We start from the raw sequence: 25826 nt of genomic DNA on the forward strand, positions 1-25826 counted from the left end.
CAAAAGTTACACTATTGGCGCCAGAAAAATTATAAAAATCATAAATGAGTTCGTTTTGGTGCCAGAAGTTACACTATTGGCGCCAGAAAAATTATAAAAATCATAAATGAGTTCGTTTTGGTGCCAGAAGTTACACTATGTACGCCAAAGTGCTCTTACTCAAATACACATTTTCAAAAAAAAAACAATCAGGCTGCATTGGCGTAGATAAAGGGGGGCACGGGGGGGCACGTGCCCCCCCAAACTCCAAATCAAAAATTCGTTTATATTCAGTTTTGATCACTTCACTGCACAGAAAATACATTATTGGCGCCAGAAAAATTATAAAAATCATTAATGAGTCCGTTTTGGTGCCAGAAGTTACACTATTGGCGCCAGAAAAATTATAAAAATCATAAATGAGTCCGTTTTGGTGCCAGAAGTTACACTATTGGCGCCAGAAAAATTATAAAAATCATAAATGAGTTCGTTTTGGTGCCAGAAGTTACACCATTGGCGCCAGAAAAATTATAAAAATCATTAATGAGTCCGTTTTGGTGCCAGAAGTTACACTATTGGCGCCAGAAAAATTATAAAAATCATAAATGAGTCCGTTTTGGTGCCAAAAGTTACACTATTGGCGCCAGAAAAATTATAAAAATCATAAATGAGTTCGTTTTGGTGCCAGAAGTTACACTATTGGCGCCAGAAAAATTATAAAAATCATAAATGAGTTCGTTTTGGTGCCAGAAGTTACACTATGTACGCCAAAGTGCTCTTACTCAAATACACATTTTCAAAAAAAAACCAATCAGGCTGCATTGGCGTAGATAAAGGGGGGCACGGGGGGGCACGTGCCCCCCCAAACTCCAAATCAAAAATTCGTTTATATTCAGTTTTGATCACTTCACTGCACAGAAAATACATTATTGGCGCCAGAAAAATTATAAAAATCATTAATGAGTCCGTTTTGGTGCCAGAAGTTACACTATTGGCGCCAGAAAAATTATAAAAATCATAAATGAGTCCGTTTTGGTGCCAGAAGTTACACTATTGGCGCCAGAAAAATTATAAAAATCATAAATGAGTTCGTTTTGGTGCCAGAAGTTACACTATTGGCGCCAGAAAAATTATAAAAATCATTAATGAGTCCGTTTTGGTGCCAGAAGTTACACTATTGGCGCCAGAAAAATTATAAAAATCATAAATGAGTCCGTTTTGGTGCCAAAAGTTACACTATTGGCGCCAGAAAAATTATAAAAATCATAAATGAGTTCGTTTTGGTGCCAGAAGTTACACTATTGGCGCCAGAAAAATTATAAAAATCATAAATGAGTTCGTTTTGGTGCCAGAAGTTACACTATGTACGCCAAAGTGCTCTTACTCAAATACACATTTTCAAAAAAAAAACCAATCAGGCTGCATTGGCGTAGATATAGGGGGGCACGGGGGGGCACGTGCCCCCCCAAACTCCAAATCAAAAATTCGTTTATATTCAGTTTTGATCACTTCACTGCACAGAAAATACATTATTGGCGCCAGAAAAATTATAAAAATCATAAATGAGTCCGTTTTGGTGCCAGAAGTTACACTATTGGCGCCAGAAAAATTATAAAAATCATAAATGAGTTCGTTTTGGTGCCAGAAGTTACACTATTGGCGCCAGAAAAATTATAAAAATCATTAATGAGTCCGTTTTGGTGCCAGAAGTTACACTATTGGCGCCAGAAAAATTATAAAAATCATAAATGAGTCCGTTTTGGTGCCAAAAGTTACACTATTGGCGCCAGAAAAATTATAAAAATCATAAATGAGTTCGTTTTGGTGCCAGAAGTTACACTATTGGCGCCAGAAAAATTATAAAAATCATAAATGAGTTCGTTTTGGTGCCAGAAGTTACACTATGTACGCCAAAGTGCTCTTACTCAAATACACATTTTCAAAAAAAACCAATCAGGCTGCATTGGCGTAGATAAAGGGGGGCACGGGGGGGCACGTGCCCCCCCAAACTCCAAATCAAAAATTCGTTTATATTCAGTTTTGATCACTTCACTGCACAGAAAATACATTATTGGCGCCAGAAAAATTATAAAAATCATTAATGAGTCCGTTTTGGTGCCAGAAGTTACACTATTGGCGCCAGAAAAATTATAAAAATCATAAATGAGTCCGTTTTGGTGCCAGAAGTTACACTATTGGCGCCAGAAAAATTATAAAAATCATAAATGAGTTCGTTTTGGTGCCAGAAGTTACACTATTGGCGCCAGAAAAATTATAAAAATCATTAATGAGTCCGTTTTGGTGCCAGAAGTTACACTATTGGCGCCAGAAAAATTATAAAAATCATAAATGAGTCCGTTTTGGTGCCAAAAGTTACACTATTGGCGCCAGAAAAATTATAAAAATCATAAATGAGTTCGTTTTGGTGCCAGAAGTTACACTATTGGCGCCAGAAAAATTATAAAAATCATAAATGAGTTCGTTTTGGTGCCAGAAGTTACACTATGTACGCCAAAGTGCTCTTACTCAAATACACATTTTCAAAAAAAAAAACCAATCAGGCTGCATTGGCGTAGATATAGGGGGGCACGGGGGGGCACGTGCCCCCCCAAACTCCAAATCAAAAATTCGTTTATATTCAGTTTTGATCACTTCACTGCACAGAAAATACATTATTGGCGCCAGAAAAATTATAAAAATCATTAATGAGTCCGTTTTGGTGCCAGAAGTTACACTATTGGCGCCAGAAAAATTATAAAAATCATAAATGAGTCCGTTTTGGTGCCAGAAGTTACACTATTGGCGCCAGAAAAATTATAAAAATCATAAATGAGTTCGTTTTGGTGCCAGAAGTTACACTATTGGCGCCAGAAAAATTATAAAAATCATTAATGAGTCCGTTTTGGTGCCAGAAGTTACACTATTGGCGCCAGAAAAATTATAAAAATCATAAATGAGTCCGTTTTGGTGCCAAAAGTTACACTATTGGCGCCAGAAAAATTATAAAAATCATAAATGAGTTCGTTTTGGTGCCAGAAGTTACACTATTGGCGCCAGAAAAATTATAAAAATCATAAATGAGTTCGTTTTGGTGCCAGAAGTTACACTATGTACGCCAAAGTGCTCTTACTCAAATACACATTTTCAAAAAAAACCAATCAGGCTGCATTGGCGTAGATAAAGGGGGGCACGGGGGGGCACGTGCCCCCCCAAACTCCAAATCAAAAATTCGTTTATATTCAGTTTTGATCACTTCACTGCACAGAAAATACATTATTGGCGCCAGAAAAATTATAAAAATCATTAATGAGTCCGTTTTGGTGCCAGAAGTTACACTATTGGCGCCAGAAAAATTATAAAAATCATAAATGAGTCCGTTTTGGTGCCAGAAGTTACACTATTGGCGCCAGAAAAATTATAAAAATCATAAATGAGTTCGTTTTGGTGCCAGAAGTTACACTATTGGCGCCAGAAAAATTATAAAAATCATTAATGAGTCCGTTTTGGTGCCAGAAGTTACACTATTGGCGCCAGAAAAATTATAAAAATCATAAATGAGTCCGTTTTGGTGCCAAAAGTTACACTATTGGCGCCAGAAAAATTATAAAAATCATAAATGAGTTCGTTTTGGTGCCAGAAGTTACACTATTGGCGCCAGAAAAATTATAAAAATCATAAATGAGTTCGTTTTGGTGCCAGAAGTTACACTATGTACGCCAAAGTGCTCTTACTCAAATACACATTTTCAAAAAAAAAACCAATCAGGCTGCATTGGCGTAGATATAGGGGGGCACGGGGGGGCACGTGCCCCCCCAAACTCCAAATCAAAAATTCGTTTATATTCAGTTTTGATCACTTCACTGCACAGAAAATACATTATTGGCGCCAGAAAAATTATAAAAATCATAAATGAGTCCGTTTTGGTGCCAGAAGTTACACTATTGGCGCCAGAAAAATTATAAAAATCATAAATGAGTTCGTTTTGGTGCCAGAAGTTACACTATTGGCGCCAGAAAAATTATAAAAATCATTAATGAGTCCGTTTTGGTGCCAGAAGTTACACTATTGGCGCCAGAAAAATTATAAAAATCATAAATGAGTCCGTTTTGGTGCCAAAAGTTACACTATTGGCGCCAGAAAAATTATAAAAATCATAAATGAGTTCGTTTTGGTGCCAGAAGTTACACTATTGGCGCCAGAAAAATTATAAAAATCATAAATGAGTTCGTTTTGGTGCCAGAAGTTACACTATGTACGCCAAAGTGCTCTTACTCAAATACACATTTTCAAAAAAAACCAATCAGGCTGCATTGGCGTAGATAAAGGGGGGCACGGGGGGGCACGTGCCCCCCCAAACTCCAAATCAAAAATTCGTTTATATTCAGTTTTGATCACTTCACTGCACTGAACTGAACTGAACTTATGTTTAATTATATAAATATTGATAAGATTGTTTAGGCTTTTGTTGGCCTTATTGAAATAGCGATTAATTGGTGAATTTCGATATTTTCAGTTGGTACGTATTCTTCTAATAGCATTTTTTATTTGTTGATGGTTGGAACATTACAACATACTTTTTATTGATAATACTTGCAAACATTAACAGTAGTCGACCTTTAGGCGTTTTTGATTATTGTACTGCTCTGCAATCCTGATTCTTATTAGATAATTAGGTTTGTGGCAAGCGATTCAAACCCGAAAACCTCACTTTAAAAGGTTACTCTGTATTTTTATTTTTGCAAATGTTTGGGGAAAGTTTACCTTCAATATCAATCATTTTTTGCAACTAAGTACTGGAATTCATGCATCTAAAGGCAGATCATGTATTTTTAAACAACCATGATATTGGAGATTATAAATATTGTGTTGACGCCAAAGACAATTTTATTTAAAGCATGATTGAATTGCTCATCTTCAGTCTAGGCCATGCATTTGTTACAAATGCTAAAATCAGAGGCATCTTGAAAAGATAATTTTCATTGAAATGTAACAAAATTCATATATTTTATTTCTACATCTAAAGTGTTTTTTTTGTCATGAAGATATATTCTACAACGCGGATTTTTTTGTAAATTTTTCATAATTTCAAGATGTAAGTTAGTGAACCATAACTTTGACCAAGTGCATTGGCATACCCAGAGATGGAGGTTGTTGGTGTTGGTTTAGGATTAACCCCCCAGTGCCGAAAATTTAGGAACGAGTTTTTGGCATGGAACGACATGAAATTTGAAAATTTCTCGGCTGCGCCGCCTTTATCACCAAATTAATCCCCATGAGATTTTTGTGTTTCGGCTTTTTTTCTTCTGAAAATCTTAATTGTCTATGAGTGTACGATAAATGAGATTCCGATTGATTTTACTATTGCTGAAAGGTTCATTGATTGACATTCTAGGATCAAAACTTGACAACAGTTTGAAAAGACATTTTAATACTGCTTAAACATAAATTTAAGTTAACTTCTTCAAATTGATGTAAAACTAGTATTTCTAACAAACTGATGAAATTTAATTTTTATAAAACGCATTGCGAGAAAAATGTGGATTCCAGGAATAACCAAAACATTCGTTTGAAAATTTAAGTTGCATCTATAATTTGTAAAAATAATTCCTTGATTTTGTTGAATCTACTATTGTATTGAGCAATGTTTGCAGCAGGTGTGCAAACAATAAATTGCGTCTCATTTATATACACTCCCGTGCATAAAAAACCTACAAAAGTGTTCGTCCATATCTCTGGGATTACATGTCCAATTGAAACTCTCTTCGAAAGGCAAAGAGTTATTCTTACATCGTATGTATTTTTCCAAAAACATTTTTTGAATTTTGTATACTAATTTTTTACTTAAAGTTGTGACATTTTTCAAAAAACACACTGAAAAAACATAGCTAATTTCCTCAGCATTGGATCGACTAAAATTTTAAAACAATGTGTCATTAGAATCGTAATCTTATATTCTTTGAAGGGCGCTTACGATTTTTTTGCGGATAAATCTGAAAACTATTGAAAATCAATGAAACAGTCAATCAAGTCATCGTGCAAAAGTATGGGTTCACCTGAAATTACTTAAAACACGGAAAATCTGTGAAATCTCAAACCAATCATGTACGCGCCATTATTTGCGTGTGAAAAAGCTTTAACATATTAAAATCGGTTGAAAAATGGCAGAGATATTGACAAAAAATATATGCGTGCGGCTCAGGTGAACCCAAACTTTTGCACGATTTGCATCATATTGAGGGGTGAACCCAAACTTTTGCATGATGACTTGAATGACTCTTTCATTGATTTTAAATAGTGTTCAGATTTTTCCGTATGCGCCCTTCAAAGAATATAAGATTACGATTCTAATGACACATTGTTTTAAAATTTTAGTCGATCCAATGCTGAGGAAATTAGCTATGTTTTTTCAGTGTGTTTTTGAAAAATGTCACAACTTTGAGTAAAAAATTAGTACACAAAATTCAAAAAATGTTTTTGGAAAAATACATACGATGTAAGAATAACTCTTTGCCTTTCGAATGCGGCTTAGAAAGTTTCAATTGGACGTGTAATCCCAGAGATATGGACTGAACACTTTTGTATGTTTTTTAGAGGTTGAACCCAAACTTATGCACGGGAGTGTAGATCTTCTGGAGGATATAATCTGTGGATTGGATTATTTGAAGTTGAAAACGTAGCTACTTGCTTGACGGACATCTTTAGATTATAACGATAAATTTCTCGATCAACTATGAATTTGACCTATATGCAATAGACTGCTTCTCAAGCACGATACATGTTCTAGCTGAAATATTATTTAAGAATATTGACGTAATGTTAACTAGAAATCATCAAATATTTGATCAACATATTGTTTTAAATCTAAAAATAAATTAAAAAATGAAAACTTTTTCTGAATTATATTTAATGAAAAACATTCAAAGTGTATTTTAATGCGGGTTAATATTGAATGAATGGATATCTCACGAAGAACAGTGTGTTACCATTCAACTATACTTCAGATTTCGAACAAAAAAAATCTCATTTTCATGATTGCTTGTATTTTAAGTATTTTATCTTTTAAAGCAAATTAAAAAAAAACAGAATTTGAATAACTTTCCTAGCTGACAAAATTGTGTGATGTTAATCTTGAATTCTAATTTAAGAAAGGTTGACGTTGATCTTAAGAGAGGTCCTAATTACTTGATGATAATGATTAGTTATCGTTCAAAATGAACGATCTTCTATGTTTTGAACCTATATGTTTAAATAAATATTCAAAAATAGTAAAGATTTGTATATCAAGGAAAAGAAGATTTTCAATTGTGTTTTAGACTCAAAATATTTGCAGTAACTATTTTTGAACTGACTATATGGTAAAGATCATAACAGAACGTTAGTTTCATTTTACGCAACCATCACAAGTTGGTAACATTGAGTAAAATTATGTGCCGTTTTTATACAATTGGATGGGTTCGATGCACAAGTTTAAATCATAGGAATTCGTACATTTATCATAGATTGTTAAAAAAATAAAGTTTAAATGTTTTTCTAATTTTCTATAGCTTATAATTGCTCCTTATCCGAGGAAAAATTGATCGAATTTTGAAACTTAAAAACATTTTATCACCTAAAGCCAATAATACAAGCCTAATATGTTTCAAGCAAGTGTTGTTTTACAAAAATTGGTACTACATAAAGTATTCTTCATTTTGATGGTCAAAAATATATAAAAAATTTTAAGATAGATTTTGTTCTTGATTTAATCTATCACTCATATACAGGATATGCGGACATGTTGAGAAAAATATTTAAAATAAAATTTATGGTATTTAGTGAGAATAATTAGATGAAATTCTTGCAACTCTTACAATTTTCTAGCAACGTTCAAGAATCCGTCATCGTCTGTGTTTTTGTTGGAGAATAAAATACAATGAGCACATTCTTGTGTAAATTTTCTTGATTTTGTACGACAAAACTGCTTTTGAAAATTCCGAAATCAATGACAGATCCTGCTTCCTTAACGTTCAAAACTAAAACTAATTGGATGAATATGTGTTCAATGTGTTTCGATTGGAGAATAGAATCCAGTGAACACATTTTCAGATAAATTCTCATGATTTTAACCTAAAAAATAGGTTTTTAAATTCACAAATGAATGACTCATCCTGCCTCCTTAAGATCACAAAAAAACACCGAAGATGCTTGAATGGTAAGAAATTGTCTAAGTGTTTTTTGATGAAAAAAAACAGAAACATGTGCATGACTAAACCGACTCCGGTGATTCCATTTTAAGTAAAAAAAATCTACTCCCTGGTTCATATCGTTCATGAAATTTATGTGAGGTATGAAAGTTCGATCAGATTATCATATCATTCTACCATTCAGTGTTACCTCACTTAAAGATGTTACGCCATTTTACAGTACTATGAACCACATCTAAAAAAATGATCGTAAACGCAATCAACAAATATTTTCGGAAATTTAAGGCTCAAGAATCCATCATTCAATCATCAGTAATCATCGAAAATAAAAAAACAGTTTTTTCGTACAAATTGTAAGAAATCCTCATAAAAATCTATCATTGCAATCCAGATAGCAAGGATAGATTTTCTTGAACATTGCTTAAATTTTAAGCAAAAAAACTGGTTTTGAAAATTTGAAAAACGATGATGATTATTTTCCTCTTTAGTCACTTCTATATTGAATGAATACTGTGAAAAACAACTATTTTTTTGAAAATAAATCTTTGAGCTGTTTAGAGGAATATCTAGAAGTAGATGAAAACCCGAATTTAGTACTATACCAATCAATTCCACTAGAGTTTGTATCCTTCGACAAATACGCGTATCTATCAAAAGATACAAACTCTAGTGGAATTAAATGGTATAGTACTTAATTCGGTTTTTCATCTACTTAACTATTTTTTACTATTAAATGGAAGTGAAAACTATTTCAGTATAAAAAATATAATACTTAAAATATTAGAACAATTTGAAATTTGAGTCAACACAGATATATTAAGAAACTTGTCATGTCTTCAAAATGGCATCGAATTTTAACAAAAAAAAATAGAGTTTATTTATGTTTGTTTTAGGTATGACCGCAAACTAAAAATAAAGTAGTAACTCAAAATAGAATATTGTTTTAGGTTGTTCAGCTTGACTCAAATTTATTGTTTTCAACTATATGGTGGTTTGGATTTGCCAACTGTCAACCCAAATTCATTTTCAAATAGTCTATATGATGAGATACGATGTAAAAATTTACATAAACAAAGCCAATAAAAATGTAATTGATCACGTAGTAGAAACGCGCAAAAATATGTTTTACACAGATTTTGTGAAGAATTATGTTGGGTATTTCGTTTGATGCTATTTTTGGCACATATCAGGTGAAGTGTTTTTTCTTTAGAAATATCAATATCTTATACTTCAATCAGCGAACTTTTATCTCCGACTTATTTGAAAATCTTCATTGGCATTCCTTTTTCAAAGAGAATGTAGATGGTAGATTAAAGATCCTAGATATACAATTAATATATAGAACAAGACTGGGGAGTGAAATTTGATCCAATCTTAAACAAGAATACCAAAACGATGAACTTCGCTATTCTCGGCCACGCCCATCTTTACTGTAACTTGGTAAAGTTGGACAGTGCTACGGTGTTGGGTATTGGTAGAGATATTAGGTCAGCATTTGCCTGAAAATTTAACGACGAACCCAGAGCATTTATTGTTCAAGTGTATTTAATTTAATCTTTTGTATGTCGGCAATCAAGGGCAATACTTGTTTTATTCATAGTATGAAAATATCGTGGTGCGTAAAATGAATCAAGAACCTGTAGAGTTCCTTCAATAATTCTTGCGAAGTTTCTCCAGGAATTCTTGAAGAGTTCCTACAGGAATTTCGGTGGAGTTCTTTCATAAATTCATGCGGTGTACCTCCAGAAACTCCTGCAGAGTTCCCAAGAACATATCCTGGATACATTTTTAGGCGGATCCTTGGTGTAATTTGTAAAACTTAAAACAAATTCTTAGGGAAACCGCAGAAAAAAATTCTACAGAATTATCTAATGTATGTCTTTTATGTGTAACGCCTTACCGAGAGGACGGCATGGTATTCAAAATCAAAGGAGGTTGAAATTTCTAATAGCTTTAAATTATATACATCAACATATTGGAATAGATGATAGATTTTCCAAATTCATAGGATGAATATTAAAAAGTAAACCGAACAGTATGTTATAAATCAATCTTTATAATACAACAGTAAAATCCAGGTTTTTTTTCCGAAAAAAAGTACATATTCTAAAAAAAACTTCATAAAGAGTCCCAGAATGAGATTCTGAAACACTCTCTGGAGGAAATGATAGTGAAACTCATGAATAATTTACAGTAAAGTTTGTGGCCTTATGAATTCAAAGAACTTTGTTAGTAAACACAGAACTAATTTTGTCCTTGGACGAATTGCTGAAGGAGTATCTGAAATAAGTGTTAAATAAGTTCCTATTTACGATCTATGAAAGTTAAACATAAATCGTCATAAAAAGGAAACCAGGGAAAATCTCTAAAGGATTTCTCTAGAACATTCTCTGACAAATTTGTGAACATGTTGCTACAGAACCAATGAAATGTAAGGAAATTCCCAAACGATTTCTTTGAAGAAATAGCAAAGAGTAGTATTCGAAGAATCTGATGAATTTTTTTTCGATGAATAATAGTTTTATCAACAGGATTGATGTTAGAATTAATTAAATTGTAGAGGAAATTTATTCGAGAGTTTTAGCAAGATTGCAACATGGATTGAGATTATTGAGCTGGATGTATACTGCAAGTTAAAAATAATCACAGACTGAGCCATCACGATGTAAATCTTCATTCGCCAAAATAAATGCATTAAAACTAATTGAATTATTGAATTGACCACTACGTTCATAATTTGACCATTAAAAAAATATTGCATTGTTGAATTGAATTGAAAAACTAGCAAATGAGAACAATAAAAAACATCCATGGAATATTGAAAACCGCAAGTATTTACTCTGGAACTAGACGTTTTTGCCAATGATAGTATATATAGAAGTTATAGTTTCAATGGACCTTTTTCCTACTGCTAGTTTTAACTATCATATAAATATTTTTGAAAACGTTGCATAAATATAAATAATTGTTTAAAATGAAAAAAATCCTAAAATTTTATCAATGTTATTGATTTATCTTTTTAAATAACATTGTTTATGGAATCAAAAATAATTCAAATTCTTGCTTTGTCTAAATTATCATTCTGTTTTCTGCTTCCAATTAAACAGAGATTGTGTTGAAACATACAAACACCTGAATTAATATAACAGAGATTGTGTTGAAACATAAATAACACCTGAATTTTATATTATACCATTTAATTCCATTAGAAATTGAATCCTTTGACAAGTACGCGAATCTTTCAAATGATATAAAATGTAGTGGAATTACATGGTATAATACTTAATCCGATTTTCATTTATTTATAAATGTCCCACTAAATAGCTTGAAATTATGTTTTCAAAACCCCTTATTATGTATATTGTTCCTTAAGGAATTCAACTTTTAAATAAACCCTCGGAAGAACACTGCATTTTGAGCAGCACATGAGCTTGGCTTTTGAACAGGACACAATTTGCAGCGTGTTCAGAATAGAATATGAGCAGGGAACTGAAACATTTCTATATAAATGGTACCTAAGTTCAAAATCACACAATCAAGCATGCTGGATTTACACCATAAAACTGATCACGTGTTTCCATATGTTTGTGATTTCTGCAAAGCATGGCCAAGAATATGAACTTGAACAGGTCATTTGCAAATTCGTCTCTGCTGAAATCTATGTGTTCCTCTTGACGAATATAAATTAATGAATAGAAAAGAATGTAAAAAACAGTTGCGACTATTACTTGGGAAATTTGTGTGAGAATTTTGCGAAATATTCTTGAAAGAAATTGAGAAAGAATATGTTTTAAAAATCCTGTACACATTTATGTGTTTATAAAATGGATGAACTCTTAGAGAAATTGATAATTCACCTATTTGTTTGAAAAAATCCTGAAAAAGTTGGAGGGAATCTCAAGAAATTCATTAATTAATGTTCGACAATGATTCATGAAGAAATAAATGATTAGTCGTCAATTAAACCGTTCTGCGATTTCTAGAAGAGAACTTTTAAGGAATTTCAGGAGAAATTTGTTAATCATTTAAAAAACATTAAAAGTTCCTGGATCAAGCATTGAGTTATTCTTGAAAGAATTATTGAAAAAAACCTACTGAGAAAATTTTGAAGGCATGCATTTTGGAGATTATTCGAGGGATGGCCTTTTATGTGGTGGTCAAAATTCCTGGAATATCGTTAGAAATAAAAACAATACAAATCCCCGATAATATTACAAACGAAAATACGAACAAACACCTTATGGATGAAATTAATTGAAAAATCTGGAAAACTTTCTATTAGGAACACTCAAGGATGGCTTGGAAAATTCCAGAAGAAATTTTAAAGTTAATCGTTTTGTCATCAAGACGACCGTAAGATGTACTAAGATGTTTAACGCACAAAACTAAAAAAGTCAGCAGTGCTATTCCCTTTTTTGTAGATAATATTAGATGACCAGTTTTGTAGCTCTACAGAAGTCAGGAATTGTCAATTGTAGCAATCATATTGAGATTCTGGATGTTTAACCTTCAAGTAGAAGTTTTTGATGATATCCTGTGGAATTTATCAGAAGAATCACCTTTTTGAATCCTGTGGAAATTCACAGAAAATCAAAATGTATAGAAATCTCAACAGGCCTGGATGAATCAATAAAGCTTATCTTATTTACATCGAGACAAAACTTAAACAAAATGTTTAATTTATGAATCAAAAAAATGTAGTGAACAAAATTTGGCCACTTTGGAATATATTTCAGCAAAATAAGTTTTTAAGTGGCCAATGTTACTTGAAAAACTGTTGGAAAGCTTACATACCTTTTCCGAAAAAAAATTACAATGCACTGTTCCACTAAAAGAATAATTGTTTCGATTAAAACTAAGTTCATTTGAGAGATAACGAGCACTTTAATGTTTGCTAATCAGATTCAACGTATTTTGGTAGAATATTATTCATAAGAATACTGTAGAATTTTATCGTGCTTTTGTTAGTCGATTGTTTAGTGTTTGAGAACTAAATAATAGAAGTCCATCAACGAGAAAACAAAGTTTAGAAAACTGTAGCTCAAATTGTCAAATCTAGACAATCTTCTGCCGCCAAAAAAATCATTCATGGTTAAGATATGTTCAATTCACTTATTCCTAGGCGCCAAATAATGTGTTATATGAACTCCACTATGTACGCCATCGTCGAATCACATGCGCCATTTTTCTGAAGTGCCCCCCCAAACACAGGCGCCTAGCTCCGCTAGTGATCCGAAGTATGAGTTGTCAGGCACCTCTGGGAAAATTTGAGGTAGATTCAGCCGGATGAATGATGGGTACTTTTATTCCACAATATTAGGTTGCTACTGTTTAAGATGTTGATTTACATTTTTGTAAAAGCAGTAAAAGCAGCAAAAGCGATTAAAGACGAAATATAGTCAGCTAAGATTTGTAGCTGCAAAATGTTTGCGTTATGGCTGTATTAACGCTAATTGTTCTATTTTTGACAGGTTTTGATTTGCTGTTCTGTAAAACAAGACAACGGTGGTGTTATCTATGCTTTTCTTAGCGGTCATTTTGATTGTTGATCGCATTTGCCCAAAAGGACTCGCTGCGTTTCTCAGAGGAAAGGAACAACCGTGGATTTGCTCCCTTTTAACTTCATTCTTATGGGTGCTTCATCGAACGTTTTTCTTTATGGAACTGCTGTATAACCATTGCGATTATTAAAACAAAACAATAGATCCGCTGAAATCATAAAAAATACAATAACTTACAATCCCTGACACTAGAACAAACAAGGCCCCCTCCAGAAAAAAAATCCTTATTTTAGTAAATGAAATATAAACTGTTCTGTATTGTTTTTATATTAATTAAAGATATATTTTTCAGGACGCAATATATGTCTTAGCATCAGCGATTAAGGAAATGATAACCCATAACGAGACCATTACTGAAGCACCTAAAGATTGTGATGATACAGGTGCCGTTTGGGAATCCGGTAATATAGTATATTACACTGCTTAAGTTTATTTTTAACCATTATATTAACTTTTTTAGGGAAAAAGATGTTCAACTACTTAAAAACAAGACACATAAAAGGAGAAACGGGACATGTAAGACATTTTTCCCTAAAAACGGATTGTATATTTCTATTTATTGTTTTTATTTTATTCGAACGTGTTGTCTTCAAAGTTTCTTAAACCAAATTGATCTTCCATACATAGTCCACAAAAAAAGTACAACACATGGGGCAGTCCATTAATTACGTAAAACCATTTTCAGGATTTTTTATGGGAGGGGGGGGGGGTGCTTAAAGAATAATAAAATAAATTGCATGGCGCGTATGAAATAACCTCCTCCTCCCCTTACGTAATTAATCGACAGACCATCACCGATTTGAACCTAAATGTTAATTCACTTGCAGTGGGCTTCGTGGCCTTGCGGTTAGCGGCGTCAGTCGTCTAGGCGTGTTGTGCCACGAAGTGTGGGTTCGATACCCACTCCAGTCGGTGGAAACTTTTCTTCAAAACGAAAAATTCATCACTGGGCTACTGGGTGTTTCGTGTTGTCCGTTGACTAATGTTAGTGATCGTTCAGTCTGTGCAGCCTGTGTGCTGAAGACGGTGTAAATTGTCTTTAACATGCATAACCCAATTTTTATGCCTACCGGACCACACCCGTGATTGCAAATTTGTCAAAAAACAACATAACTTTGCTTCCATATTATATGTATACACGGAGAACAAAATATAGCGTTCGTAATATTTTTTCCGGTCAAGTGAACTATATTTTAAGATTAATTTAGAGATAACTATAAATATAGTTGATTAGACAGTATATTGTTAAAACAACTATACTGTATAGTTATTAACAACTATATTTTTTATTTAATTTACATACGTCAAACGTTAAAATTCAACTATAATTTAGTTGACTCAAAGTAATTTTAATTAGGTTTATAATATTTTGCAATGTTTACTCAGCATTTTGTTCTGCTTTAGCAACATATCTAAAAAGATTCGCTGCTACTTTATCGATCTAAAAAAAACATTGCAAATATCAAAATAAAGTGCACGTCGGTAAACTTGATACGTGGTATCCTGCGTGAGAAGTGGTTTTCTTATCACCTACCCTGTTCCTTGCAAGTTAAAAGTAAGTAGATTTGTGAGCACGACTTGAAGTATAAGGATGTGAATGTTTTCGGATAGTGGCAACTATCCAAATTATAATTGATATAGGTACAAGTGGATAGCTGAATCAATGAAGTGTGTGTATTTGATTTGACGTTAATTTAGTGTTGGCGTAAGTTAGTTTTACTGCGAAACTACTATTTGTGAGTAGGTAATAGTAGTTTACGGAACAAGTTGCAGAATAATGATTTTTATAGCACGAGTCGTAAATGCCGAGTAGGATAATTACGACGAGTGCTGTTAAAATTGAGTTCTGCAACGAGTCATTCAAATCGGTGTTGCCGTTTCTTGCGGTGATTGTATTAGGCTCCCCCAGAGTCTATGAATTTCAAAGAAGCCTCTTCGCGCAACTATCCATTCATAGACTCTGGGCTCCCCCAAATCTACGCGACTTTTTACGGCGACAGCGACAAATAATCGTCGCGATTTCGTTGTTGTGTCGCTGCAAGCACTCTTCGATGGAACCATCTTGACTGAAACGACGCGAATCGGAGCAAAATCGCGTCGCTGTGGCTAAGACGCGCTCGTCAAACAGTGTATGCAGCGAAACATCAGCGTAGTCGCTACGATTGTTTGTCGCTGTCGCCGTAAAAAGCCGCTTAGATCTGGGGGAGCCTTAAGGCTAAGTAGCCCGTCATTCGTTTTGGCAACAATGATGACTTTTCAGCTTGCAATTTCAAAGTGATAAAACTCAGTCTTGATAGTTTATATTGACTTGAAAAAAGGATCACTGTACGCGCTTACATGCATAAAGTAAGCTGATACTTTTTCAGCTGTGTCAGTGCAAAACCAACTGATTTTTTTTCTGATTCGAAATCGTGAAATGAATTTGAATGAAAAAAAAAATCAATGACGTCCTACTTCGCCTTAACTCTGAGCACTTTCACAAAAATCCATCAAAATATGGGCTCCCCCAGATCTAAGCGACTTTTTACGGCGACAGCGACAAACAATGGTAGCCCTCCCCTTGGTTATTCGACCTTGCCGCGATGGGAGGGCATAATCCATTAGCCCATATGATGGAAACCAAAGGCGTAACCTGTAGTGGTGGTATCACATTTTGGCAGCTTTTTGCTTAAAGCTGCGTCATAATTCATATGGCATAGACGCAATAATATCTCGAATGTGATCCAACGGACATTCTGCGTCATTGATAGAATTGATGCCCATTTCAAATAATTAATCTATTCGAAGTGGACATTAATACTATTGGTGACGTTCAGTTTGCCTTTTGCCAGAATGATCCGTAGCCACTCTTACTATTAGCTAGCTAGATACATCGTTATCATATACGACGTAGGGAATACATAGGAAGACTCTTAGGAAAATGACTAGTAGATTCACTGAGTAGAAATAAGTGGCGACAATCTTATTTTAATATGGTTTTTACATTGCCATAATAAGAAATACCTCTTTTGTAACAGCGGTACAAATAATCTAATTCCAGCTTCATTTTCGCAAAATTTACAAGTAGAAAGTAGGCGTTGTGAAGCATTGCATTTGCCACCGAAAAGTGAATCATGTAGGGGACTGTAATAGAAGCCTAAGGTAACTTTACTCTTCAATATTCACTATAAAATGACTATGGAAAGTAAGACGCTGAGATCGATCATTAGGGTACACTTGCTAGTTTCGAAAAATTGTTGAACAGACAAGGAAAGCGACTTTTTTCTTTAAGGATATATGAACGTAATGACCAATAAACACTTTTAACAACAAAAAATAAAATTAACTAGAACTACTACTAAACAGCCTAATTTGTTAAAACTTGACAGCCTAATTTTGTTAAAACTTGACGACAATTGACATTTAAGACTCTAATCTTACGTAAAAGACAGGAGTAATCAGAATAGCACTTGAATGACAAATTATTCAAAACCATTTCGACTAGACAGTATTAGTAATGACACACAACTACTACACTACTACACAACTATTTCAAACAAATTCTGATGGAGCTGCTGATTTTCACAATGCTTCCTTTTCTCAGAAGCAAGGGAATATGGGTACTTTTCAAAAACTACCACGTCACAATACTAATAAAAAAACAGTGTTCATGTGGGCGCCATTGCCTAGTCCGTCTGAGTATTGGTCCTGGTAGAGGGGAAACTTGGCAAAAGCCAGACCGAGGGTTCAGCCTTGACAAGTTAAGCTGTCAGGCAGCTCCAACTGAATACCATACAAAAAAAAAAAAAAAAAAAAAAAAAAAAAAAAAAAAAAAAAAACAGGGCAGCGACAAACAATCGTAGCGATTTCGCTGATGTACACCACAACTTAAATCGTACCAATATTTTTTTTAATTTCGTCACGATAACAATACCCCTCTCGCCCCAAAACGTGTTTGTTTATTTTGCTCGATAGGTAGACGATTTGACGGTTCAATAGGTAGACTTGGTTTCAGTCTTCGCGCAACTCTCCATTCATAGACTCTGAATAAATACTAAACAAACGATAGACGGACCTGGTGTAGTGGTTAGAACACTCGCCTCTCACGCCGAGGACCTGGGATCGAATCACTTATGTCACTTATGACGTAAAAAGTTATAGTGACGACTTCCTTCGGAAGGGAAGTAAAGCCGTTGGTCCCGAGATGAACTAGCCCAGGGCTAAAAATCTCGTTAATAAAGTCAAACCAACCAACCAACAAAAAATCACGACAAAGTTATTATCGATGTTTTTATAACGAAACCAGGGGCCCAGATAGCCTTAGCGGTTAACGCGCAGCTATTCTGCAAGACTGAGGGTCGTGGGTTTGAATCCCGTCGGTCGAGGATCTTTTCGTAAGGAAATTTTCTCGACTTTCCAGGGCATAGAGAATCTTCATACCTGCCACACGATATAAATGCAAAAATAGTTAATTGGCAAATAAAGCTCTCAGTTAATTTGAACTCATAAGAACACTAAACTGAGAAGCAGGCTCTGTCCCAGTTTGGACGTAATGCCAGAAAGAAGAAAAGGAAGAAGATTTACTATAACATGGACCTTCTCTAACCTAGTGGTAATGTTCACGAATACAAAGCAAATATATGCTGAAGGTGTTTGGGTTCGATTCCCTGTCGGTCCAGCGATTTTTCGTAATGGTAATTTTCTTGACTTTCCTGGGCCATCGCGCCTGTTACATGATATATGAATGCGAATGCTGAGAAGCATTCTCTGAAGAAGAAGAGTGTGAAATAAAACTAAGTAGAATTATTTTAATATATTTGTATTCTAGGTGGCATTCGATAGCAATGGAGATAGAATATATGCTGCATATGAAGTTATTAACGTTCAGCAACCAATGTTATCGTCTACGCGGAAGAATGTTAAGGTTGGAAGTTTCTTCTATGATGAAGAGAAAGGCCGAATGAGGCTGAAAATAAATGATACTATGCTGGTTTGGCCTGGAAACACCGAAAAAAAGCCGGAAGGAATAATGATTCCTACTCATTTGAAAGTTCTTACCATTGAAGAGAAACCATTTGTGTATGTACGAAAATTACTAGATGACGAAATTGATTGTGAAGATGATGAAATAGCATGTCCCCATTTTAATTCTACTGATGGAAACGGTAAATAATTTGGAAATATAAAAGTTACAAATAACTGTATATATATAAAATTTTACAGAAAAAGACTATTGCTGCAAGGGATACTGCATAGATTTGTTGAAAGCATTAGCGCAAAGGATAAACTTTACTTACGATTTAGCCCTATCGCCTGATGGGCAATTTGGTCACTATCAACTTAAAAATCATACTACGGGCATCGGCACAAGTGTCAAAAAGGAATGGAACGGGCTTATTGGTGAGCTCGTCGCCGAGAGAGCAGATCTTATAGTTGCTCCGTTGACTATCAATCCGGAAAGAGCGGAGTTTATTGAATTTTCAAAACCATTCAAATACCAGGGCATTACTATATTGGAAAAGAAGCCGTCAAGATCAAGCACACTGGTAAGTCGAAGGAAAATTTTTCATATCAGGTAAGGATACATCATTTAGGCTGTATTGTAAAAGATTTAAATATTTTACGTTATAATTAAAAAATGCAAATTTGACGACACTTAACATCATTGGCATAAATAAGTAGCGAACACGAAACTAATTAACGTTTGTCTATTTTTCAGGTATCATTTTTGCAACCATTCAGTAATACTCTGTGGATATTAGTAATGGTGTCGGTACACGTCGTAGCACTGGTTCTCTACCTTTTGGATAGATTTTCACCTTTTGGACGATTCAAACTGACTACCAATGATGGAACGGAAGAAGATGCGCTAAATCTGAGTTCTGCGATTTGGTTTGCTTGGGGAGTCTTGCTGAATAGCGGAATTGGCGAAGGAACTCCACGAAGCTTTTCAGCGCGAGTACTAGGTAAATTTATGGTGAATTCTCACTGAACTTTACTAAAGGACCTATAAACCGTAAAGTGCTCCAATCCAGCACATTTTATACAAAATTATTTATAAAATACACATTGATATTGCAGCAACATTTTATGCCATTATTTGATGCTACTAAGATTTCGAATAAGTTTGAATCACAAATAAAAGCAAATAAGACATTTTTTTCGCAGCATAAAAAAGTAATCAGCGGAAGGCCTTCGAAGTAGACGCCATTTTTTAATTTGCATAAGGCTATCGCACCCTTCTCTTTCCAGAAACAAGATCAAATGGGATTTTTTGTTTGTTGTTTTCATACGGAAACGGTTTCCGTATGAAAACAATCCATAAGCGTGCGTGTGCTGGAAAGAGAAAGGCGATTAAACGTCACATTGCCTTATAGCGTATGGGGCTCTGCACAAAAATATACCTCTCTTTTTCACTCTTTCATGAAATTTGTAAACATTTGGCCAGTAAAAGTCAAAATCCCATACAAAATCAAAACAGTGCAGAGGCCTATTGCGCGGATTTAGGTGACGTCTTTTTCCACAATGACCAAATTCCGCACACTATTTTTCGCAGAACAACAAACAACCTCAACAACATTTATCGCGTAACTTTTCAAAACATCCTAAAAATATGACCAATGTTCAAATCTGCATCGCTTTGAATCAATAGACCATTTCCGTGAAAAATTTTTATTGGCTTATATGCTTTCTGTCAATTTACTGAACAAACTTTCCTAAGGAACCGATATGTTTTGGAGCCTTTAACTATTAGAAAACAATGAAAAACTTGCGGCACGTAAGTTCACCCCTCGGTCCCCTACAATTTGTTTCACCTCGAAAAAATGCAGACCCCTTTTTCCCCTATGGTTTTGCCACCACGTTGTGGTCAATTTAATGTCGAATTCGTTTTTGTTCAGTTCCAACCTAGGTTCGCACTAGTTCCAACCTAACTGCTGTCAAAACGTTTTTTTATTCGCACAGGTTGGACCTAGTTTCGCACTAGTTCCAACCCCAAATCCAATAGGTTCGCACTGTGATGAATCACGGTTTCATGACTGGGTTCACCAATACAACTGCAATCGAACTGTTATAATTGTACAAACAGTTTTCGCTTGCGGTTACTAAACAGGTTTCGCTGCTTCTGCGATTAGAAATCTGAATCAGATTCTGACTCGGATTTCGAAGATTTTTTTTATCAGTTATTTTGGAAAATAACGAGAATTAAACAACCGCCTGTGGGCAACGTTTTGAACGACATAAGAGAAAACTACATACACGGATGAAGAGGTAGTACCTATATGCATTTATTTATTAATCAGGGCTTCCCAACGTACGGCCGCGAGCCATATTTTGCCCATTTTATGTGGCCCGCGAAGAGTTTGAAGATTCTTCATATCAGCCCGTTGAGAATTATATGAAATTGGAGTTAGCACATATAAAGGCTAAACATTTAATTTGTGAATTATTCAAATCAACATTAAATTTCAGATTTTTTTCTTTGCAGATAAGTTTTAAGCACTTATTTTTAGACTACGAATAATGGCGAAAATTGTACTACACATAGATCTAACGTGAGAACATCGCGTTCATGATGTGAAAAGTTTTTATTCAATATTAACAATCTTACAAAGAGCAATTTATTCCCTTTTCTTCTCTATTTAGTAGACAAAACTTAATGCCGCTTGAGGCTGAACAAAAGTTTTTGCGAAATAGTGTAATTTTTATAAACAATCTAATTGAATCATGGCCAAATATTCTCGTAGATAACTTTGCAGGATTATGTCAACAATTTGGCAGAATCTTCACAAAAGCTTGTTCACAAATCTTAAATAAAGATGGAAACTTGGGCAAGATTTTGATGTTCGAAAGAATTTTTCAGACTCCTCGTCAGGTTTAACAATGAACTCGAGAAGTTATTTTCTAACCTCCTGGGCATAGTTTAAATATAATCCTAGGTAGGATTCTCACATAATCTTAGACTTAGACAGAACCAGACAGATACTGACGGAATCTCTCTAATAAAATTATGAGCAAAATTCTTTAATGATCCTGGAAAACATTATCGAAGATTTCAAGATAGGATTTCAAAATGATGAGATTTTGAAAGATTTGTAGGAACATTATTTATAGGATTTGTAGGAATTCTTGGAAAATTTTGAGCACATGATTCGATCGAAAGTTTGATTTGATATTATATTATTTAATTATATTATTTAGTGATGGAACTATGATGATATTTGCATTATAATTACGAAATCTAACTAGATGCTGAACGTTTTCCATATCCATGTGCAATATATGAGATACATGGAAGTTCGATGTTAACACCTTACGACTTTACGATGGAGATATTTTTCATAAAAATTGGGCTAGTTTAAAATAAAAAATCCTGGGCAAGGTTTTTAAATTATGTTGGAAGGCATTCTTACGACAGCCAGCAGGATGCTTATCAGCATTTTTTGCGATTTCTAGAAAAAAAATGCACCATTTACTAACTTTTGTTAGATTTTACGCAAATGTCTGTGCATCAAAATATTTTAAAGTGACCAGACGTCCCGGATTGTGCGGAACAGTCCCGGATTTGAGCAATCTGTCCCGCATCGCCAAGCGTCCCGGAAAACGTCCCGGATTGTAGAGGTAACCAGAAATAGAACTTATGTTTGAAATATGAGTAATGAAATGTTATTAAGGCTAAGTGGCCCGTAATTCATTTTGACAGTTATGCTGATTTTGAAGATTGCAATTTCAAAGTAATAAAGATGGCTAATATTGATTCAGAAAAGTATCACTACTTGCGCTTACATGCAAGAAGTATGCTGATACTTTTTAAGCAATGTCAAGGCAAATCAAGTGATTTTCTTCAATTTGCAATCGTGCGACAAATTAGCCATAATCATCGATATACAGAACAAATTTCAATGACGGCCTACTTCGCCTTTATGGAAATTCAAAATTACTGGCTGGTTTTCTCCATGGACCAACAGAAATGTAATCAAAATCTTAACAGAATCCATATAGGAAATTAATTTACGTTGAAATCTTTTCAAAATATTTGTAAAAATGTCAATTCAGATGGAGCTCACTGTAGGAAATTTCTTGACCATTTCTTGGGCAGAAATTTTTACTTTTCTTGAGCGGTACAGCATACCTAGCTTAATATAATTCTGATAGAAATAAGAATTTCCATTGTATTCACTGGTAAAAACTATGACAATATTTCAGCTCAAGTCTTATGAAAATACTTCCAGGATACGCAACAGGATTTATTATATTTTAAGCCCTTGGTTTAGTTAAGAAACTTCAAATGGCACTGTTAAGGAATTCATGATTTGTTCAGAATTTTATTCAGAATCTTCCAAAAATTTGTATTGGTTCTCTTCTCGGTATTTTTTTTAATTGCAAAGATTTTGTCCAAAATCAAGAATCAATTTGTGGATTTTGTTCAGCGAACCAACTCACTAAATTTAACTCAGAATCCTTCATGATCAAGATTCTTTCTTGGATTTTATTTAGTCCATAATATTATAAGGATTCAGTTCAAATTACTAAAAAATGTTGCTTCAGTATCTCAAAAATCAGTTTGAAAAGCATACAACATTCTGATTGGAATTCTGGTTTAAAAATATCACGTTATTAGGATCTAAATTTAAAAAAATATTTTGTTATTTTTATCTGTGCAACATTAAAAACTCTTTCACAACAGGTTATGGAAATCCTACTAGAATATTTAAAATTTTCTAAAGTTTACAAATTATGTCCCGCATTGAAGCCAAACATATCTGGTCACTTTAAAATATTTGGACCGCCGCACAAAATTGTTTCTGTGATTTGGCCGAGGTTCAAAAGGGTGGGATAAGCCTGATTTATATAAATTGAGTACAAAATCATTTTAATTCAGTTTCGACGAAAGTTCCGCCTGAAATAACCAACAGCTGAAATTATTGTTGAAAGATTTGTTTGACGACAAGGATTGACTGCTCGCAATACAACCCCGCGTGATGGCACGCACACCAACATACCGTTTGACAGATGAACCTGAAAACGTTTTTTTATTCTGGAGTCAGGTTAGCACTAACCCAGGTTCAAAAACGAAAACGACATAAATTGTGCGAAATCGAGCAAAAACGTGAAAAAAAGAACGAAGCAGCCTGTCACGCACTCGGCTTTCTGCGATCTCCTTATTTGAACTTAACCGTACATCCACCCTATATTCTGCACAGTTAAACTATTGGTACGGAATTCGAACATTTAAGAATTTTTGCGATCATTTCTCCTGACTATGTTGGGTTTTCAACGAAATTGTTCAAAATTCTCTCACGTCCTTCGCATTTCAACTTCGATAACTTTTGCAAATAAATATATGAATCTTCGTGGATTTTTTACTATTGCATAAACAATTCTTCTGGATCAAAAAGCTATGGCAACTAGAGGCACCACAGTAATTGAAAACAAGCGGCCAAATACTAAGTGAAACCAGTGAAACAGGGCCGATTTCTTCACCTTCGCTTAAGGAGATTATAGAACGAAGCCACACCTCAAATTTTCAAGAGCACAAGACATGAGAACCAAACAGCGCTCCACGTTGAAAATTTATCCCATTGGTCACCACCAGCACGCAAGTAATTTGATTGATTTTCAACGCGAACTGTTGTCAGATTCTCCAGTCTTGTGCACTTGAAAATTCGAAGTTTGGCTTCGTTTTATAATCACCTTAAGCCGTGAACCACGTTTACCCATATGGTTAAACTAGGTTTAATACCTATGCGGTGGTGAAGAAACCGTTTAAAAGACGCATATATCCAACGAACTAGGGGAGCAAAACTGCGCTTGTTCCTTTCCTTTGGGTAACGCCGCGTGTCCTTCTGAGCAAAATTTGCGCATTTAATGTGCTAATATTATTACATAATTACTAATTCCCTTATTAACCTTTTCAGGTATGGTATGGGCTGGATTTGCTATGATAATTGTGGCATCTTATACTGCTAATCTGGCTGCTTTTCTTGTGTTGGAGCGACCGAAAACAAAATTATCTGGCATAAATGATGCACGCCTTCGTAATACGATGGAAAATTTAACTTGTGCGACCGTTAAGGGATCTGCTGTGGACATGTATTTTCGAAGACAAGTTGAACTATCTAACATGTACCGTACAATGGAAGCAAAACAATTATGACACCGCTGAACAAGCAATTCAAGACGTTAAAGACGGGTATTAGATTATGGTGGACATTAAAACCAAAAAACTAACAATATATATTTCAGGAAGCTTATGGCGTTTATTTGGGATTCATCTCGTTTAGAATACGAAGCTGCCAAAGATTGTGAACTGGTAACTGCTGGCGAGTTGTTTGGACGAAGTGGTTATGGTATTGGTTTACAAAAGGGTTCGCCATGGACGGATGCTGTTACGTTAGCAATATTGGATTTTCATGAAAGCGGATTTATGGAATCACTTGATAAAGAATGGATTTTCCACGGAAATATTCAACAGTGTGAGCAATTCGAAAAAACACCAAACACATTGGGTTTGAAAAATATGGCGGGTGTATTTATTCTGGTCGGCGCAGGCATTGTTGGTGGTATAGGGTTGATTATAATCGAAGTTATTTATAAAAAGCATCAAATAAAGAAACAAAAGAAACTGGAAATAGCTCGCCATGCAGCCGACAAGTGGAGAGGAACTATTGAGGTATGTATATGTATTCCAAAACAGTATCGTAAACATACGATTTAGGGATCATTAAAAAAGGACGTCCATCATTTGGGGGAGGGGGGTGGTAGCGATGTGGGGTATTTCGAGGTGTGGTCGAATCATCAAATTAGTATTTGTGATAACTTCAGTTTTTAAGAGGTAATTGTGCAATGCCAACTTCAGCGAGCCGAAAGTTCACGAAGTTTGCCGAAGATGACGTCATGTTGGCAAACTGCGAACAAATTTTTTGGCAGGCTTGTCGTCACCATCAGCTGATCGTTTTGTTTACATCTTTTTCGTGGTAGTGGGGTGGTAGTTGATTTTTACTACAGTGTGACAGTGCGTGACAAGCAAAAAAAAATTGTGCGGTGAAAACTACCATTTTAGAGGGTTGAATTAAGCACTCGCCCCGGCAATTTTCAGCAGACCAGAAATGCGCTTGATTTTACC

General features: G+C 34.6%; 1 protein-coding gene across 1 annotated transcript; it reads left to right on the top strand.

The window, feature by feature from the left end:
- The first annotated feature begins 13980 nt into the window (after positions 1-13980).
- On the top strand, positions 13981-25433 carry LOC110680348 (glutamate [NMDA] receptor subunit 1-like). The gene is given in 8 exon segments (XM_021856167.1): positions 13981-14124; positions 14184-14239; positions 18531-18867; positions 18926-19248; positions 19422-19668; positions 24619-24845; positions 24847-24893; positions 24947-25433. Coding segments are annotated over 8 exon segments (1782 nt in total). The 5' UTR covers positions 13981-14051; the 3' UTR covers positions 25419-25433.
- The last annotated feature ends 393 nt before the right edge of the window (positions 25434-25826 follow it).

Source organism: Aedes aegypti, unplaced genomic scaffold (assembly GCF_002204515.2).
Source record: "Aedes aegypti strain LVP_AGWG unplaced genomic scaffold, AaegL5.0 Primary Assembly AGWG_AaegL5_hic_scaff_1224_PBJ_arrow, whole genome shotgun sequence".
NCBI lineage: Eukaryota > Metazoa > Arthropoda > Insecta > Diptera > Culicidae > Aedes > Aedes aegypti.